Here is a 20,691-nt window from a genome sequence, read left to right as displayed (position 1 = left end):
CACGTGCCAAGGCAAAAGCTGCCCAGGCTCAATTGTCCTTCGCTGAAAAAGAAGCTGACCTTATGAAGCAGAGAGCCGACCTCGAAGCTAGTATGATAAAGCAGAAAGCTGACCTCGACGCTAGTGTGATGAAGCAGACAGCACAGTCCTCTAAAGTATCCACTAGATCATCTCGGCAGTCCAGCAGACCGTCGTCATCGACAGCTTCTGCAGCCGCCAAAGCACGTGCCAAGGCAAAAGCTGCCCAGGCTCAATTGGCCCTTGCTGAAAAAGAAGCTAGGGTTATGAAGCAGAGAGCTGACCTCGCTGCCAGTCTCCACATTCTCCAAAGCCAGAGAGCTGCCGCTGCCGCTAAAGCTAAAGCCGCAGCTTATGAAGAAGGTGAGGAGAACGAAGGCGGGGAGCCCAGCCAGGAAACATATGTTCTGGGACAGCCCCTCAGTCCAGTGCAACGTACAAGTGAGTGTGTCCAACAACACTCCAAATTGTTCTCCAAGGAAACATCCAACTATCTCAACGCAGAACCAGCTACTCAACACAGTAGCAAACAGCCTGTTTTTGGAGACACTGAGCTTAAAGGAGAAGAAACAAGCAAGACTTACCTACAGAGACCTCCACAGCACTCGGCCAATCCAGCCAAGCAGTCCTCACCCGAGCCACAGGGTACACAGGACCTCGCTGGGTGCCTTATCCGCCGAGAGTTGTTGAGTTCGGGCCTTCTGGAGTTAGATGGCCGTCCTGAAAGTTGTTGGTCATGGAAAGAGCCCAACCTGAGACTACACAAGGTAGCATCGAACAGTGGACAGGTGATGGAAGCCTTCCCTGCAGAGGACCGTGCCAAGGATCTGAAGGATTTGCACCTTGGAGTGGATCCTCCCCCCCTTCAACGGAGCCTGGGGCTCTCCTGGAACCTGGAAACAGACAGCGTCACATTCCTGGTGTCCCGTGAAGAAAGGCCATTCACACGGAGAGACATCCTGTCCACAGTCAACAGTTTGTACGACCCTTTGGGGTTCGTAGCTCCCATAACAATGCAAGGAAAAGCATTTGTACGGGAACTCTCATCGGATCAGAGTGAGTGGGATGCTCCACTCCTCCCTGAAAAAGAAGCAAAATGGAACCTACAGTTGATCAGAGACAAGATTGACATCGATGTGGGCGCCGTCAAGTTCTTCACGGACAGCAAGATTGTACTTGGTTACATCCACAACTCCACAAGAAGGTTTTACGTGTATGTTTCCAACTGGGTGACTCGTATCAGACGATCCACTCACCCTGACCAGTGGTGCTATGTCCCCACGGACCTGAACCCTGCAGACCATGCTACCAGGTCTATACCAGCAGCACACCTACAGCAAAGCAGTTGGTTCTCGGGCCCCTCTTTCCTGTCTAATGTCAACACAGAGGAGACTCCTGAGTCCAATCCCTTCACCCTTGTGGAGCCTGAAGCTGATACCGAGATTCGGCCTGAAGTTACGACCCTGGTCACCAAAGCCTCAGAATCTCAGTTGGGCTCACAAAGCTTCGAGCGATTCTCAAGCTGGAGAACACTCTGCCGAACCACAGCCCGACTCATTCATGTAGCAGCATCCTTCAAGGGGAATTCGGACAACATAGAACGCAAAGGATGGAAATGTTCTAAAGAAGTATCCAGCACAAGTGAGCCATCACAAGCCAAAGGTGTGATCATTCGCTCTGTCCAGCATGATGTCTTCAAGGAGGAATTCAAATGTCTTGAAGAGGGACAGACATTCCCCAAGCAAAGAGGAGTATTTGTCCACCCTACAGAGCCGTAGGAAATGGACAGAAGACAAGCCAAACGTCAAAGTGAGAGACGTTGTCTTGCTGAAAGACAGCCAAGCACGCAGAAATGAATGGCCAGTGGGCCTGGTTGTCAAAACTCTGCCGACCAGGGACAAGAGGGTCCGCAAGGTGGAGGTGAAGATTGTCAAGGAGGGGCCTATCAAAGTGTTTCTGAGGCCAGTCTCAGAGATCCTCCTTTCTGAAGTAACCTAGAGAACGAACTCTGAGTATGTTGCAGCCAAAGGACGTTTTCTTCAGGTTTATTTTGTATCTGTAGTGGTACAATGGAATTGTACCAAGCGGGGAGTGTGCTGCCTCTCCCTCTAACTTAACCTCACTGTATGTATTTAACTTACTTATATATGTATAACCTACCTGTTGGGGCCGTTGCCCCTTTAACTTACCTTTTAGGGCCATTGCCCCTTTAAGACGCGCCTTAGCGTGCTGACGTCACGTCACGTACAACGTAGCGTGCTGACGTCACGGCACGTACGACGTGACGTGCGTGAGGCGGCTGCCGGCCCGACTCGGCCTTCCAGAAAGGCTGCCGGCACAGCCCGGCCTAGCGTCTTTGGCCGCATCTACCAGCCGCCGGGAGCGACGCGATCTTCCGCTCCCGCGGCAAGCATCGGCTCAGCCTGGCCTCCAGCTCCCGCTCCCGACTTCGGCCTCCACGGCCAGAAACGCGACCACGCGCATCACGTGACGCCCCAAGCGCGGACAACGCTACCGAGCGTGATGAGGTCATCACGCTCCCCACAGGACTGCTACGTAGTCCTCGTGGAGCCCTCGCTGGGACACAGACCTACACCACGGTGCTCCTACAGCAGCACAGGCTCTGGGCAGTTGTATTGTCCCCATGCTTGAGTCTTGGAAATTGTTTGTCTGTAAGTATTTTAGAATGCTATGGATGATTAATGTGCACTGTATGTTGTAGAAAATGTTTAGTTGTAACTTTTCTCTGCCTAGCTGATTAACTAGTAGCTGTATTTTCATACACTATGTACAGGGCTAATTTAAAGAGAATGCCTCCCAGTTTACTAAATGTACTGTGTTGCTCAGGCGTACCTAAATCTGTGTATACATATCAGTTATGCGCCTGTATACTAATGTGTGCTTCCATTTCTGTGTTGTATTTCAGTTTTACAATTAGAATCGTTCAGTAAAGCGTTACAAGAAAAGTCAAGCCTTGTGATTTTATTGGAAGATATCGAGTTGTTCGCTATCTGTCTAGCTCTGCATAGAAGCGCGTTGCGAGGGCAGAACAGCCTTCATAGCAAGAGGATTAGAGTACAGGAGCAAGGATGTCTTGCTACAGTTGTACAGGGCCTTGGTGAGACCACCTTGAGTATTGTGTGCAGTTTTGGTCGCCTTATCTGAGGAAGAATGTTCTTGCCATGGAGAGAGTGCAGCGAAGATTCACCAGCCTGATACCTGGGATGGCAGGAATGACGCATGAGGAGAGATTGGGTCGATTAGGCTTATATTCGCAAGAATTTAGAAGAATGAGAGGGGATCTCATTGAAACTTATAAAATTCTAACAGGACTAGACAGACTAGATGCAGGAAGGATGTTCCCAATGGCGGGGGAAGTCCAAAACCAGGGGTCACAGTCCAAGGATAAGGGGTAAGCCATTTAGGACTGAGAGGAGGAGGAATTTCTTCACCCAGAGAGTGGTGAACCTGTGGAATTCTCTACCACACAAGGCAGTTGAGGCCAATTCATTAAATATATTCAAAAAGGAGTTAGATATATTTCTTAAGGCTAAAGGGATATGGGGAGAAAGCAGGGACAGGGTACTGAATTTGGATGATCAGCCATGATCTCATGAAATGGCGGAACAGGCTCGAGGGGCCGAATGGCCTACTCCTGCTCCTATCTTTTATGTTTCTAGAATTAGAGGAGCGCAGATATCTCGGTGTGGGGGGTTGTGGGGCTGAAGGAGATAGGAAAGGGTGAGGTCATGGAGGGATTTGAAAACAAGGATGAGAAATTCAAATAATTATTATTCCAATACACAGATATTGTAGATATAAATTGCAACAGGCATTAATTTAATATATTGCAAGTGCAAAGTATTACAAAAATACTAAAATCAGCAGCAATGTGTATAATCTTTTACTTTGGATTTACACCAGCTACAGGAAACTTTCTGGTATCCGGCACTGACGGGACCGAGCTGGTGCTGTACCATCAAAACTGCCGTAGAAACCAGCGCTAATGTTAAAACATACAGAGCTTTTGAGCTCCGCGTGAATCAACAAACCCTGTTGCTTAGCAACAGCTTCAAAACAGTCGGCCGCAGCTTAAAAGCGTCTCTAGCTAAGCAACAGCTTCAGCTGGACCTTGCAGAGCCTGACTGGGGAAAAAAAAAAGCAACGAGAAGTAAAAAAACTTATAGGAAACAGCTCCTGAATTTTGTTGGTAGATAGAGCTTTCCGGACATTTAACCTCCGGTTAAACAAAAGTTTCCTGTATATTAAAGTTAATGTGACCACCATGATTCAGGAGAACTTGGCTTACATTAGTGGTTGTGAAAATGAGAGAAATGAAAATAAATAGACTACTCACCAGAGGTAGTTGGCTCTTATAAAGCATTTGTTCCTGAGGAAGAACAAGTTATACTTGAGATGTTTATCCAAGAGCACTAACATCACTATTTTAAAATTGCAGCTGTCCTGCTAAAGGAATAGATACATACCCTTATTCTCCATCGCAGTTCTTTCCTATCTTTTTCTCCAGGAGGTTTGAAAGTTTCCCAGTTTTGCTTATATTCAAAATACCTGAAAAAGACAATTGCATACATGTAATAAAATCTCTGCTCAAACAGACACCTAACATGTGTAGCTTATCACTTGGCTTAACAGGCTAGATAAGAAACACTGCAAGAATTGGTGCACAAGTTTAGTAGTTTCAAATAGAGACTCAAATGCAGCAGGTGAGACTCAGGAGAATTTGGGTCTATGGCGTCTGATATATTCAAGTGTTGGTGAAAATTAAAGTAAGACGGTCCTTTTGGCAAGAGAACTCCAATAAGGTAAAAACAGCTCTAGACTGCTGGATAAAAGTCTCAACTATCTTCACTAAGAAGTCTAAAGTGACGAGTTTCTGTAGTAATATTTATAGCGACAGGCTTCACAAGCACAAATTTGACCATAATGCAGCAAATCGGCATGATCACCATCATTGGGATGGCTGGAGAACCAGAAAAACTTACACTAGTGCAGTAGTGGATACTCTTGAAGGTAAGAAGGTACACTGTTGTGGCAAAGAGTAAAAGGGATCCTTTTGTGAGCATGATGATGATAAAAACTGGAAGTATTCAACTGACTACAAAATTTAAGCAAATATGGGAGAGGGGAGAATGAACATTAACCTTCAGTTGTGAGAAATACTTTGGGTCATGACCCCTATTTAAATGGCACTGGATGTTCAGAACAAGAAAGAAAAAACTGCACTGCTGAAACTGTGTGGCAGGTATGTCAGCATCTAAAAAGAGGAAGTATATATTAATAGCGCTGAACAAAGTAAATGGAGTATTGTCACAAAGGGAGTTAATGAGTTGAATAGTCAGCAAATGTGTTTTAAAAAGCTGAAAGGTGAAAACTGGTGCCTAATGTACAAAGATTAAAACAAAAAAAAAGCATGAAAGTAGAGGGGAGGGGTACGATACTCAAAATCCTCAGTGAAAGCAAATGAACAGCTGGGGGAAATGAAAAAATTCTACTGGAAACAGAAGAGCAGGCAACACCAAAAAGATTGGCCAATAACTCTGCTGTATGGCAGCATTTCTTTTCCCTCCCTCTCTCCCAAACTGTGCTCTGATGAAGTGTCTGGTCCTGAACAGTCACCTGTCTCTCCTCCCTGCCTCATATCCTCAGTAACCAGCTTCAAGAAAATGAGATAGTTAGTTAAAGGTCAGAAGTTGCAAGCAACAATTTTCAGATCAGAAGGCTGCAGAGTGCCATCAAAAAGATAAATTACTGTTCCTGAACCTAGAGTTGAGCTTTGAACAGTGTAGGAGGCTAAACACAAAGGTCAGAGTGAAAATTGTTTGGGAGAATTGAAATGGCGAGTCAGAGGGCAGGATCATGTGGACAAAACATATTTGGCAAAGTAGCTGTACTTGGTCTCATGAGCATTGAATACAGAATGCTGGATTGGAGGAAATACATGTAAATTGCTCTCTCATATGAAGCAATGTCTGGGGCACTGGGCAATGATCTGGGAAAATATGAACATGTGCTTCTGTTGCATGGGAAAGTGCTAGGGAAGAGCAGCTAGAAGTTAGAATGATGGAACAATGAACAAAAATATCCTAGAAGGAATGGTCCCTCTAGAAAGCAGGGGTGTGGAAAGGAGAAGGGGATGTCTTGTATGTCCTGGAAAATGATCTGAAAAATGCAGAGGCTAGTGGAATGGAAGGTGAAGACATAAGCAACACTAGCATTGTCAAAGTTTAGTACATTGGAATCTTTTGTTCCAATCCTGTTACAGATTTTTTTTAATGGAAATGAATAACAAATCCAGCACTTACTTTGCTACAGGATCAGTTTTCTTTATGTTTCTTGTATGAGGATGATCCATTACTGGCCTAATAACTGCAACGGCATTGATTAAAAAAAGTTAAACATATATTCTGTGTCATTTCAATTACAGTAGAAAGAATAAACTTACATTTATACAGTGCCTCATCACATACCAAGTGCATCCCAAAGCACTTTATAGCCAATTAATTACTTTTGAATGTTCAGTCTTAAGCAGGGAAGCAATTTGCACACAGCAAGGTCCCATAAACAAGCGAGATGAATGACCAGTTAAGCTGTTTTTGGTGGAGAGAGAAATTTCAGCCAGGAACTGAAGAACTCTCTTCTCTTTGAATAGTGTCATAGAATCTTTTATGCCCACCCTTACAGGCACATTTCCCCTAATTTAACATCTCATATGAAAGATGCCACCTTTGACAATACTGAACTCAGTACAGCTGAGACTATGTGTTCAGACCTGGAGTGGTGTTTGAACCTACAAGCTTCTGATTTGGGAACTACCAACTACTATTACAACCTATATAATACTATTTTCATGGGTCTATGGATTTACTGCGGGGATGCCAGATTTAGAGTACAAGCAAAGACACCAGTCTCCTGGAATTCGAACTAAGAAAGTGGTAGTATAAAACTGGATTTAATAAAATCTCGGATAGTCTCTTGATTTTAGTAATGCTTCAGCTTAGAATAGAGACTAGAATAGTTTCATTGGACATTAGTTGCTTTGTACAAAAGATTTACATGGGTTCTTAAATTGTGAGAAACTAACATACAGGAAAAATGAAAATGTAATACTCACATGATTTTGGTGCATTTGAAACACAACCGTAGCCTTCGTTCCCTGCAGGCCTATGGCTCCACTGCAGGGGAGAGGAAAACATTTCTAAAATCGGCATGATGCCTTGTTTGTACCATCCTAACAAACTTTCAGGGAAGAGAAACTGCCTGGTCTTGCCTACACATGATTCCTGTACCACAATATGTAGTTTGACTCTTATTACCGAGGTTGGGTCAATACCCTTGCCAATATCATCCACATCCCAAGAACAAATAATTTTTATAAAAAGCAGTTATGTATATTTTTAATTCCATACAATAAAAAATTTTTTTTTTTTTTTTTTTTAATAAAGTGTCCTCATTAGAACATTAATTGGTCATATTTTATTTTAATATATTTTATCATTCTGCAGTTTACATCCTACATGCCAATCACAATTAAATGTACTGGAGAAAGAAATGTCCCTGACCACAAAAACAAGTAGTCAGGACACTGTTCAGATTAGTTACCAGATCTCTTGTGAAGAATGGTTGGGCAGAATGTGGTCGTCTTCCAGCTATGCTTCCGGCATCAGTTGTGCTGCTCAATTCTTCACTTTCCGTGTCAGACTCATTGCAGAGAGTCTGAAATCTGCTGATCCTCTGTCCCAATTCACTGACTGCATCTTTTTAAAAAAAGTTTAACCAAAGATAAAGAAGCTGCTGTGGTGTTACATTAAATAGTAATGCAAAAGTTCTCCGGTATTTTTCAGTTCAGGATTACAATCAATTACTGTGAGCAATAGTGAAGAATTCGATAAATTCCTCAAGTGTGAGCAAAAGCAGCAGATAGGCTACCCACTCTTCCCTCTCCTCCTACAGAGTCTCATCGGTCCTTTGCTGAATCAAAAAAGGATCAGGAAAAGTTGCAGCATGCCTTCTTTACACTGTGAAACCTCAAAAGTTTGTCACCATCAACTGCGATGTACGAAGAAACACACATTGGCAGTCCTGAACTGCCTCTCTTCTATTATATCCAAGCTCTTGCTTCCGAATAGGGTTGGTACAAAAAAAAGTACACATCTGTCCCCAGAGAAGTCTGTATTTGAAAATAGATTATATTTTAAAATATTTCTTTGGAGTCCTGAATGTTGTGTACTGTGAAAGTGGGTTCTCCAGTTTACAGCTTCATCAAAGCTGGTCCCACATCTTCAGTGACCCAGAATATAGAATAAACCATTGTTCAAAGAAAGTTAAAAACATAAACCTATTGAACGATGCAATAAACTTTCAGGTCTTACATAATTTGCTTTATTGCCCTTTTGTCTCTATCACAGCACAACCATACTTGGTACTCATACAAGAATACTCAAAAACAAGATGTTATACATGCAGACTAAATAGCTGGCTTATAATACACCACCCCTACCTCAGCTCATCTGCTGCTGAAACCCACATCCATGTCTTTGTTACATAGAATATACAGCATAAGAAACAGACCATTCGGCCAAACTAATCTGTGCTGGTGTTTATTCTCCACACAAGACTCCTCCTATTCCATCTACCTCATCTCAGCCTTTCAGCATATGTTTCTATTCCCTTTTCTCTCATGTACTCATTTAGTTTCCTTTTGAAAGCATCTAAGCAATTTGTCTCAACTACTTCCACATTCTGATCACTCTGAGTAAAGAAATTTCTCATTTCCCTGTTGGATTTATTAGTAACTATCTTGTGTTGATGGCCCCTAGTTTTGGATTCTCCCACAAGTGGGAACATTCTCTCCACATCTACCCTGTCCAGCCCATTCATAATTTTAAAGAGCTCTATCGGGTCACCTCCAAGCCTTCTCTTTTCTAAAAGAAAATGCCCCAACCCGTTCAATCTTTCCCTGATAGCTGTAATCGCTCAGTTCTGGTACCATCCTTGTAAATCTTTTTTGCATGTTCTCCAATGTTTCTATATACTTTTTATAGTATGGAGACCAGAACTGTGCACAGATTCAAGTAACTTTCTTATCGCTGATGTTAAGCTGACTAGTCTACAGTTCCAAGTGCGGCCTGACCAGGGTCCTATACAAGTTTAACATAACTTCACCACTTTTGAATTCTATACCCCTAGAAATAAATCCCAGTGCTTTGTTAACATTTTGAATTGCTTTGCTGACCTGCTATGCTGCTTTTAATGATTTGTTCACCTGTATCCCTAGATCCCTTTGTTCTTTTACCCCATAGTTTCTTATTTTTCTAAGGTGTCGGTGATGTTTCTGTTTTTCCTACCAAAGCGCATCACCTCACATTTATCTATGTTAAAGTTCATTTGCCGCTTAACTGCCCAGTCTGCAATTTTACTAATGTCGTCTTGCATTATGTTGCATTTTTCCTCAAGTGTTAGCTATAACTCCCACTTTGGGATCATCTGCAAATTTTGATATTGAATTACTTATTCCTAAGTCCAGATCATTAATGTAAATTATGAATAACAGTCAACCTCTAGCACTGATCCTTGTGGAACCAGAAGACACGGCCTGAACTTGAAGGGGGGTAAATTCAAAACTAATCTGCGGAAAGGTTATTTCAGTGAGCAAGTGGAAAACCCATAGAACAAGCACTTTAGGGAGACGGTGGAAGCAGACAGTGTTGATTCATTCAAATACAAATTAGATAGCTTTCTATCAGAAAATATTATCAAATACAGCATATGAGTAATTTGAGACATGACATATTGCAAGTGTAGCATGCTTGGGAAGAACAGATGACATTGGACCTATGGTTTCCAAAGCTTTCCACTACTGGGGATTTTCCTCGCCTCACGTTTGGGTCTGTTGTAGATTAATTGAGATTGATTGTCACGATTAGTCAACAACTTGATTATTGAGTTATGTGACTACCAGAATTGTAGAAAGTGAACTAGGTGGATCTTGATCTTTTCTCGTCTAGAAATTCCTATGGAATTTGGATATGCTTTGTGTTGGAGGCTTGGATGTATTGCATATGGGGAACTGCATTTTTGTGTAATCACATGTAACCCACTCATTAGTTGTTATCACATGGATCCTGTACCCCCGCTCAAAAAGGTTGTGCTTTTCTGCACTAGGGAGTTTTTTTCTGGAGGTTGGAGCTGAGGTAGAGGGTGCTTTACTCTGCATCTAAACATTTCATGTGTGACCTGGGAGTGCTTGATGCTATTTCTAGGTAGCCAAAATGAAAATGTTCCGTTCCCTAGCTCTAAACGACCCTCATATTGATAAGCACAAAATTAACAAAAAAAACGGAATCTAGCCACACAGGTTCCCAGTTTAATCCCCAAGTTACATGATCTCAGCCAGGGCAGCAGCAGGAATACAGTAGGGGTGCAAACCTGTGACCATGTGATTGTAAAGCATAGGGCTTCCTGTCTCACTTTTCTTTTACCACAAATGTCTACTTAAAAACAAAGCAAGCACATATCATTCTAAAGATGATCAAAGAGCTCTGAACATATCATTTCCTGCATACTCAAACAAAACTTAAGAATACACAAGCAAGAAGCAGACAAATCTTCAACCCCCCACCCCCCTCCAAACATTAGCTCTTACCAAAAATTTCCTCTTGTGGTTTGTCGAGATCATCTATTACTGAAATGCAGTTAGAAGATCCATTTCTACTGCTATGCTGGCTGACTGTATCTGTATTAGACGACCCATCACTTTTTATGCTATCCAGTGTAAGCAGAGGCCTCTGGTTGAAAGAATTGGGTAAATCACTGTTGGTTTGTTCCTGTGAATTGTCCTTGCTTTGACTCAAAATATCAGTTCCAGTCAGGTGGTCTGAGAAGTTCTTTTCTTCAAAAACTCCCAAGGCCTGAGACTTTTTAACATTTACTGTGGGTTGTTCGGAGTCCTCTTGACTCAACTGGTCAGAACAAAACAAGGATGATGATTTTTCTTCTTCATCATCATTGCCACTCTTCAGTGAGTGATCATGCATTGATTTATACATGATTACTCAATTAACTACTAGACAATCTAGTTTTCTACAGTTCTCCAACAACTAACAATTCACCAGCAATACATTTCAGCAGATGGAGAGGCTTAATAACTCTTTCATGAAGAGAATAGTAAGGTAAGAGGCTTAGGGCACAATGACTTGAAGCAGCATTTAATTACTGCAGAGCCAATACCTGAACAGATAACCAAATCTCATTTCGGCCAATCTGCCTAATGGAATAAGCTGTACTTCAATAACTAGAAATGGCTTATACGCATGAAGTATGCAACAAGGAGTGACAAATAACCAGCCCATTATATTTACCAGAGTCAGTCTCACTGATTGTCGATTCATCATAAACATGCAATTGTCCATTCTTCTTCCTGCAAAATATAGATCAATTAACTTTCTAAATGCAAAAGTAGTGGTCTTTGTGTCTAACCATGCGGCATGCAAATTGGCAGTACTGGATACTGGGTTCAAAACGTGAGAAATTGATCAGCTTCCAATATCAACACTGCTTCCTTTATGATCATAAGGTTCACTCCAAATTAACAGATTTGGGTGCTACTATTTCACTTGCTTTCTAGATTTAAAAATGTTCTTTACAGTTAACCAAATGTAGCTGTGATTGGGACAAAAGGTGTCAATTCCCTGTTATACATTGTATTAATGCACCATTCAGAAATCCAATGTGGATCCTATAAATGGTTTCGGGGGGGAAAAAAAACAGAACAGTCGTCATTTAAACTCTAATACATTCTGCATATGGTATTTAGAACTTCTGTTTCTATCATCAGAAACATAATCAGCTGCAGTCATGGTGCTGGGAAGAGAAACAGGCAGTCACCCCACTACTTGTGAGCACTGCAAGCCATTGCAGAACAGGCCATCTTCCTATCCCACAATGATTGAAGGTGCATGGCTTAGCAATAATTTGTGGGGGAGGTCAAAGAGGAGAAAATCCCTGACCAGTAAATAAAATTAATGCTGCAGTCAAAATCTGATAAATATGTAACTGTGTTAAGAAAACTTATTTGGCCATTTCATCTGCCGCTTATAAAAAAAACAAAATCCTGACAAGCTCCACATTTGTATCACAGCTATTTAATTCTGAGAATTCCAAGAACATTTCAGCTATGAAAATGAAATGTAACAAGTTTCTGATTTTGTCTGTGGAATATTGTGAACAGAGAAATGTACTGTGGTTTCATATATTCCATAGTTCCACTTTACATTGTTCAGTACTCAAACTTTACAGGTGAAATTAGTCTACTTAAGATATTTTGAAAGTTACCATGGAAATTCAGGATTCATATGATTATTTCAACATCACTGAAAAAGTTGCTAATTGAATTAGTCTATTCCTGATCATGCAAAATCATTTTTGCTCTCAAACTGATCAATAATTCAAATTAAACAATTTAAATAATACAGTAAATTGTGAATTTGGGGCTACAAAATTTTTTAATCATCAAGTTCATTTAAATTCAGCAAACTGATATATAGATCTGTAATACATTCAGTTTTCACAAATCTTCTAACCTCACCAAAAAGCTAATTTTCATTTTACATACCGCAATACTTTTCTCCGGATAATCGGTTTTCTGTTGCTTTCAGATGGTGCTTCAGGACTGCATGAGCTGCTGTTCTCAGACTGCACTTGACTGCTATTACTCTCCTGATCTGGGCTGTTCTGAAGAATTAGCCTAGATGGTGCTGATGTACATCTAAAACAATTTGGGGCTACCGAATATCTGCTATATGCGTCACACTGGTGAAATGCTGTAGGATGACCATAAAAAGTCTCAATCCCCCTCCTATATGAAGACTACAAATAGGAGAGAAGAATGCACCAATTAAAAAAGGCAGTTTTTACACAATTTTATTAGCAAGGCACTGAACTCATGTTCTCTGGATTATTAATACAGGCCTCAGGAGATAACCTCAACAAGCTGACTCAGGTAGACAGTTAGTGTTGCTAGGTTCATACCTAACTTTTCCCATATATTTATATCCATAATTATTGATGAGCAAAATAAGTTTAAGATTTTGCACTTCTCTTTAGGGTCAATTACTCACTGTCTTAATCATTAAGAGTGCCAGGCTCTCCACAGGGACAATAATAAACGATTCTGTTCATTGAAGTTTATAGCTCCAGTCCCTAAATCTCCCATTGCAGCCCCAATGTTCTTGCCTTTACTACTCTACCTGGTAGATTATTCCAAGCATTTATCAACCCAAGTGGATAAATACATCTGTTGTAAAATTCACTTTTCCATTCATTCTCGTTTGTTTTCTAGTCACTTTGAAGCACTAATCTGGGCTTACGTTAGCTGTACCATATATTTTAAATTAATCATGGAGGTCCTCCCTTAACTGCCTTCTTTCTAGACTATAAAGTTTAAACTTCTCTGCTCTTTCCTCATAGGTCATCCCCTTTATATTTGCGATCAGCTGCGTTGTTATTCCCTGTATCCTTTATGTGCATACATATTATTTGTGGCAATGCTGAACACAATAGTCATTGGCCCAGAATTTGCGGTGGGTAATAACAAAACTGACCGCAACTTCAGGATTTAGCGCAAGTACATCCTAATGCGGAAATCCTGAAGCTGTGGTCAGTCATTCACTGCTCCGACATTGGCCACTCACCCCACATAGCCGACAATCAGTGTAATCAAGGACTCAGTGAAACTGACGAAAACTTCAGCTTTTCCACGGTAATATCGCTGTTAAATACCCCATTAAAGGTTAGACCCTTTTGGATTAGGTGTAACTGGGGTTTTAACAGCGTATTGACTGCTAAATAAATACAAGCTGTTGTTGTTGTAAATACATGTTATGGCCCTGCAAATCTAATTTTAAATTTTGTGGAGTATCAAATTTATCCATTTTAATAAAAATTACAATTTTTAAGTAATTTTTTAAAACATTTTTTAGGTCTGTTCATCTTTATTTCAGGTTTACCTTTTCCCCATGTGAGAGCCCCAATCTTTGTTTTACTCTCCCTAACATTTTTAAAAAGTCAGAATAAAAGGGATGGATGGGCGGCGCAGACACGATGGGCCGAAGGGCCTCTTTCTGTGCTGTAAAACTCTATGACTCTATGACCATATTCACTTCCTGGTCCCCGGTCTGTGAGAATTCTGCATTGTGATTACCTGCTTTGACAGCTTGTTGATGTCACAGCAGCTCGCACTAGGGGATCCAAATTAACTTACACGGATCTCAACTGAACGTCGGAAAAGCCGAACTTCTTGCCACAGAGATCGCAAGATCTTTGTGGGGAGCTTACTTTGGGGCCAGCAGCGTGCGGCTTTTCTTCACCACTGACCGCAAATTACGGGCCTAAATGTTGTTTGACCGGTGCATTGTAAAGCCTTAATATAACCTCTGGAGACTTCCACTCATTCGCCACATCGACAGGTAAAATGAAAGTGATATGTCTACTATTACTCAAGAGCTCTCCCAGGAATAAGTTTATTCCATTCACTGTATATTTGTAATCTGTATTTATTGACCTATACTCATAAACTTAATATTCAATTTGTCTGACCAAGCAACCTAAATCCTTTTGTAAACCTTTAGCTGCATCCTCTGTCTCTACTGTTCTCTCTATTGTGTTTCTAGCAAACAAAAATCAACTAACCCGATTTTCTTTTTCTGAGTTGAACTCTTGTCGAGTTGTAGTTTGGGTTGCTGCAAGGGGCTGATGTATGGAGCTACTTCTCACCTGTGAAACTTAATAGGAAACCGGAGACTAAAACAATCTTTTAAATATAGCATCCTGCTCTCTACAAATATTTATTATTTATTGTATTTGAACAGAATAAATTCTTATACATACTAATCTATCAAAAGTATTGTAAATGAATTAATCAGTCACAAGAGATAAACTTTTCACATAGAGGGATATGTTTGTGGAAGACAAAAAAATTCTGCAAGTGACCAGCCATTTAACATATGAGCAAAGTCATAACAGTTTTCCGTATAAGAAACATCAAGTTTTTCATGTAAACGATTTAGATAACTAATTGCGTCTGTCTTCCACTTGGCTTCATGGTTACTTTCTCAGTAACCTTTATCCTTATATCTTAGCATGGCTTCTGTATTGATTTGACAGTACCCTGTGTAGGTGCCACGTATCAATCAGTAATTCCATCATCGATCTTATCATTTTTACATTTCATTTATATGAATTACTATTCTATTGGTTAATTCAAACCAGCATATTCACCCATATATGATGCGGAATTGGCTAAGGGACAGAAAGCAAAGAGTAGTGGTGAACAATTGTTTTCCAGACTGGAGGGAAGTATACAGTGGTGTCCCAAAGGGGTAAGAATGAAGACCACTGCTCTTTTTGATATATATTAATGAGCTGGATTTGGGTATAAAGGACATAATTTCACAGGTCGCAGAGGACACGAAACTTGGAAATGTAGTAAATAGTGAGGAGAATAGTAGCAGACATCAAGAGGACATAAACTGATGAAATAGGCAGACACATGACAGATAAAATTTAATGCAGAGATGTGTGAAGTGATGCATTTTGGAAGAAAGAATGAGGAAAGACAATGTAAACTAAATGGTACAATTTTAAAGGGGGTGCAAGAACAGAGATCTGGGGGCAACGTCCCCTGTAAGCGGCACTACCTGCTGCTTGGCCCATTCAAATTTTTGCGCATATGCGGTATCTACAATAGAAAGCCGGTGAGGGGGATCTTGCAGATGACTGCGCGGCCTAGCGGGAACATTGCCTGGAGGTAGAAGTACACAAATATTTGAAAATGGCAGGACACGTTGAGAAGGCTGTTAACAAAGCACATGGGATTCTTGGCTTTATAAATATAAACATAGTGTACAAAACTAAGCAAGTTATGCTAAACGTTTATAAATCACTGGTTTAGGCCTCAGCTGGAGTATTGTGTCCTAATCTGGGCACCACACTTTAGGACGGATGTCAAGACATTAGAGAGATGCAGAGGAGACTTACTAGGATGGTACCAGGGATGAAAGACTTCAGTTATGTGGAGAGACTAGAGAAGCTGGGATTGTTCTCCTCAGAGCAAAGAAAGTTAAGGGGAGATTTAATAGAGGTGTTCAAAATTATGAGGGGTTTTGATAGAGTAAATAAGGAGAAACTTTTTCTACTAGCAGGAGGGTCGGTTACCAGGGGACACGGATTTAAGGTAGTTGGCAAAAAACCAAATTGGTGAGATGAGGAGAATTTTTTTTAAGCAACTAGTTGTTATGATCTGGAATGCATTGTCTGAAAGGATGGTGGAATGGAAGCAGATTCAATAGTAACGTTCAAAAGAGAATTGGATAAACACTTGAAGGGAGAAAAAAAAAATGCAGGGCTATGGGGAAAGAGCAAGGGTGTGGGAATAGGATAGCTCTTTCAAAGACCGTGCACAGGCACGATGGGCCAAATGGCTTCCTTCTGTGCTTTATGATTCTATGATCCTTTGTCCAGTACCTCTCTGAAAATATGCATGCAACAAGACCAGCTGACTAACAGAAGGGCCCTTCATGTCATTTTCTGAATGCAGTTTAGTGCAACCTCCAATAGTTTGGGGCAGCTTTCACTTTAATTATCACAATCCAAGGTAATCAATATTATTAAAGTAAAGTTTCAAAGGAGATCTCGCATTTGTTTCATGGATATAAATAGCTACCATCTCATCAGCAGCATTCATTTGCTTGACAGCCAAGTGACAACAGCACTCAATCCTGATACAGGCAACATCAAACAACTAAATAGGCCAAGAATGGGCAGAGAGAAACATGAAGCAAGAGGTCGACCATTCGCCAGTTTGGCCTATGCATGTATGGACCAATGAGATTGAAGGAGTATAGGTAAAGAAAAGGCTAACAGTCAATGGAAAGTAAAATTGGGCGGGCAGCCAATCCGATCCAGTCAGTTTACCGACGGATGGGTTAGGTTAAAATTAACCCCCATAATTTTGAGCCTGATGATTAAAATGGTGGCTGCTCCAAATTACTGGATGTTGCATTCAGAAAGTGCACACATTCTGTTTGTCATCTCAAGTACTTAACTGTGACCCCCTTCTGCAAAACGACTGGATTAATGTTGTACAGTGCCATGACCGTCAAAAATCTAAACTCCTATTCTCTTGAAATGCTCCAATACTAAGCTTAATGTTTGTAATCTTCCCATAAATTCTATTCACTCCTATAGCCAGGAACTTTGATGACTTGAAGAATGCCTCCCAACATTTGACAGTCCCACACAAAATTTCAGTCCAGGTTTAATAAACCAACATTGTAAGGGACAATATTTTTCTTCCTCTTTTATCCTTCATTGATTACATTTCACTTGCTGTATTGCCCACACACAAGAGCTGTTTTATCACAAATGCTCACACAAAGCATAACTAGCCATACCATAGTTCGAGGACTTTATACTGCCTCGTGACTCCGTTGTATCACTGGCTTTACTGGAGCTTTCACTCTTTGAACGCTCATGCTTGATGAGCTCCTCCAGATCTGAAAGAACAGAAAGTGTCATTGCATTTAGTCCTAGCACAGATTTTGTTTGGAGAGTTACAGCAATGCATCCTTAAATCAAGGTTTTGAACTGAACTACAACTTCATTTTCTTTTCATGAAGATTTATGATTTCCAGTTGGAGTGAGAACACTAACTAAATTAAATTGTGAATACTAAAAAGGACTGCAGTTTGCACCCACATAGAAATAACTATTACAGCCCTGACTTACTAACCAGATGATGTAGGCTTTAATTTAGAGCAAGCCAGGCCACTAAAGGTATGTCTCAGCACCAGATGATGTTCCTGGGTGCGGGGATCGGAGGGAACCAAGGAACAATCAATCATAGCTTGTGCTTCAACTCATGCAGCTTTTTTTTAATTAAATTGGAGTTCCTGATAGGTGTTAAGAGCTTCACAATTCCACTCTCACACGATGCACTGCACAGTGCTTAATCTTAGGGTCAGGCAGTGAGATGAGTATCTTCTTCCTTACCTCCACCTGTCCCACTTCTTCACCCTGGTTTGAACAGGAACGGTCACAGTTAAAAATAGTCCAACTACACTTGGGAGTGGCCACTTGATCAAGGTCGCACGATTGTAAGGGTTACAATAGCCCATCGTGTATCTCCATCTTCAGGAAAGGATTAAAATTAAAAGCCCATCCATCAGTAGCGAATTTCTGAGTAAGGCGTAAATAGCCCCCTCATGGAAATAAACGGCTATTTTCTACAACCACTGCTTGGTGTGGTGCTGCTTCTTACCTTTTCTGAACTCTCGAAGTTGATGTTGTGGGACATTGTGGTAGCCCAACAGTTGCAACTGCTCTTTAACATCTTCATCTGTAAAGTCCAGTCCTGCCATTGCTGAAGAAAACAACAATATGGCTTTCTTTTAGTATTTACAGCATTTTATTGAGGTTCTTTCAGAATGGCTGTGCCATACTCATAAATAAAAAAAAGTTTAAAAAAATCGTAATTTAAAATTCTTGTTCTCGGTCAGAAGACCTTTCCAGTAGCCAGGGCTCCACAAGAAGCTGCATCAGGCGCACCCTAGGGTGGGAGAAAGCTGACTCGCCCACTCCCCTGCCTTTAAATCATTAAACCCAGTTTAAATGCCTTGACTGCTGCACCGACCGCCCTGCGGATAAGCCAACAGCTCTGACAGGGGAGGCTTTAAGACCCACTGACCGTGCGGAGTGGTGGTGGTGCCTCCCCCTCCGCTCTCCCCCGGCCTTTCTTTCTCTGCGGGTTCTTTTTATTATTGTTAAACGGTTTCCTCGCGCGGCCCAACTCGCGGGAACGTTCCAACTGTTCAAACAGCAGCGACCGTTAAAAAAAACTAACGTCAACAGACGCACCAACCTAAGCCGGCGGCTCCACCGACATCGCCATCTGCAGGCAAGTGTCAGCTGAAGGCATAATTGTCAATATGTATGACTGACTTCCCCCCTTGAATACCAAGCTTGAAAAGAGATGAAATGCCGATTAGATGACGACAAATGAATTACTTTTCAAGTGTGTAGGCAAACACTGCAGCCAATTTACACACAGCAAGGTGTCACAGACAGCAAGCAAGCGAGTGAGTTGCTTCAGTGTTGCTGGTTGAGGGATAAATGATGGTCAACGCGTCAAGAGCACTCCCTTTACAGTGCTGTGCAATCTTTTACTATCATTTTATCATCAGGAAGGTGATAGAAGATTCCAAAAGACGGCGTTTTCAACAGTGTAACACTCCTTTACTTCTGGAAGTTTGCAGGTTGCTTGTACATAGAAAATACAGCACAGATGGTCTGTACTGGTGTTTATAGGCCACACGAATCTCCTCGCATTCCATCTACCTCATCTCAGCCTTTCGGCATATCTATCCCCTTTTTTCTCATGTACTCATCTAGTTTCATTTTGAAAGCATCCAAGTCATTTTCCTCAACTACTTCCTGTGGTAGCAAGTTCCAAATTCTAACCACTCGTGAGTAAAGAAGTTTCTCCTTATTGGATTTATTAGTAACTATCTTGTATTGATGGTTCCTAGTTTTGCATTTCCCACAAGTGGAAACATTGGCCCAGAAATTCGGGTCTCCACGGGTGAGTACGCACGGGGTAATCACCCGTAGGCCCGATGGAAGTGTCGGTTTCCTGCATGCACTGCACATGCGCGGGAAACTGGCGCTTCTGTTCCTCTGAACGAAGGGGTTCAGAGGTCGAACGCGTGCGCAGGGGAGGCTGCGCGTGCACATCAAACTTAGGTTTTTTTTAAAAAAACAGGTTTCTCCGGGAGAGTAAGCCTGCAGAATTTAGGTAAAAAGCAGGCATAAGGCCTGCTTTTTACAAGGTAAGTGGTGAATTAATTAAAATTAAAACATTTTCCACAGGTTTATTATTTTTAAATACTTTAAAGCAAGGTAAGTTTATTTTTAGCCCCGTTAGAATGTAAAATTATTTTTTTCAAAAATTTAAATTTAATTTATAGTTTATTTTAAAAATGTGATTTAAAAAAAAATTATTTGAAGATTTAGTGCTATTTTGGGGCCGTAGTATTTATAAGTCTTGACAGCACTTCCTGTCAGACTTATGAATGGAGCATTCCGTGCTCCGATTGGCTCCCCACGGCCCACATGATCTCAGGGGACACAGCGAACTAACTGCGCCCCTGGGATACGCAAGCACTGCGCGCCGGCAGCTGGACCAGGCCCCAGATTGGAATTCCACGGGGCCCTACATAGCTCAACGACCGGCGCACAAGGTAAGTGCAGGTCGGGGGCTTGCACCCACGGAAAGCCCCCGACCCAAATTTCTGGGCTTCTCTCCAAATCTGTCTTGTCTCTGTTGAGTTGGCATACGCAGTCTAGCAGTACCCCGCCAACTTTGTAAGGGGTGAGGTCACTGGGCTAGCGCAACAGTGAAATTACTCATTCAAATTCTTCAGTTTATGCTTAAGTATGTCTAGTGACCTTGCAGTTACTATTTCATCATCTAACTGGTTCCAGTCGACAATTGTTCATGGGGAAAAAAGCTGAACCAGTGTACATCTTTCTTGACCAGTTGTCTCATTGGTTTCTGGCTATTCCCTGTCCAACCCATTCATAATGTTAAACAACAACAGC

The 20,691-nt window shown here is 41.5% G+C and overlaps 1 protein-coding gene across 2 annotated transcripts in view; it reads right to left on the bottom strand.

The window, feature by feature from the left end:
* The window catches only part of hyls1 (HYLS1 centriolar and ciliogenesis associated), a 29,372-nt gene extending 9,681 nt beyond the window's left edge, over positions 1–19,691 (bottom strand). The window contains exons 1-11 of one of the 2 annotated variants that reach the window (XM_085980180.1): positions 18,353–19,691; positions 17,487–17,588; positions 14,725–14,816; positions 12,650–12,903; positions 11,397–11,455; positions 10,682–10,987; positions 7,639–7,793; positions 7,151–7,211; positions 6,342–6,405; positions 4,506–4,587; positions 4,376–4,408 (exon numbers count right to left, since the gene is read on the bottom strand). In XM_085980180.1, coding sequence (XP_085836306.1) covers positions 4,376–4,408; positions 4,506–4,587; positions 6,342–6,405; positions 7,151–7,211; positions 7,639–7,793; positions 10,682–10,987; positions 11,397–11,455; positions 12,650–12,903; positions 14,725–14,816; positions 17,487–17,588; positions 18,353–18,452 — 1,308 coding nt within the window. In that variant the 5' untranslated portion in view covers positions 18,453–19,691. The remainder of the gene's footprint in view (positions 1–4,375; positions 4,409–4,505; positions 4,588–6,341; positions 6,406–7,150; positions 7,212–7,638; positions 7,794–10,681; positions 10,988–11,396; positions 11,456–12,649; positions 12,904–14,724; positions 14,817–17,486; positions 17,589–18,352) is intronic. The other variant, XM_085980179.1, reaches the window with a different exon arrangement.
* Positions 19,692–20,691: the final 1,000 nt, after the last annotated feature.

This window comes from Somniosus microcephalus, chromosome 3 (assembly GCF_052327205.1).
Source record: "Somniosus microcephalus isolate GS21.2 chromosome 3, FLI_Smic_1.0, whole genome shotgun sequence".
NCBI lineage: Eukaryota > Metazoa > Chordata > Chondrichthyes > Squaliformes > Somniosidae > Somniosus > Somniosus microcephalus.
Note: the sequence above shows the minus strand (reverse complement) of the source record. Positions and strands in the feature narration are given on the sequence as shown.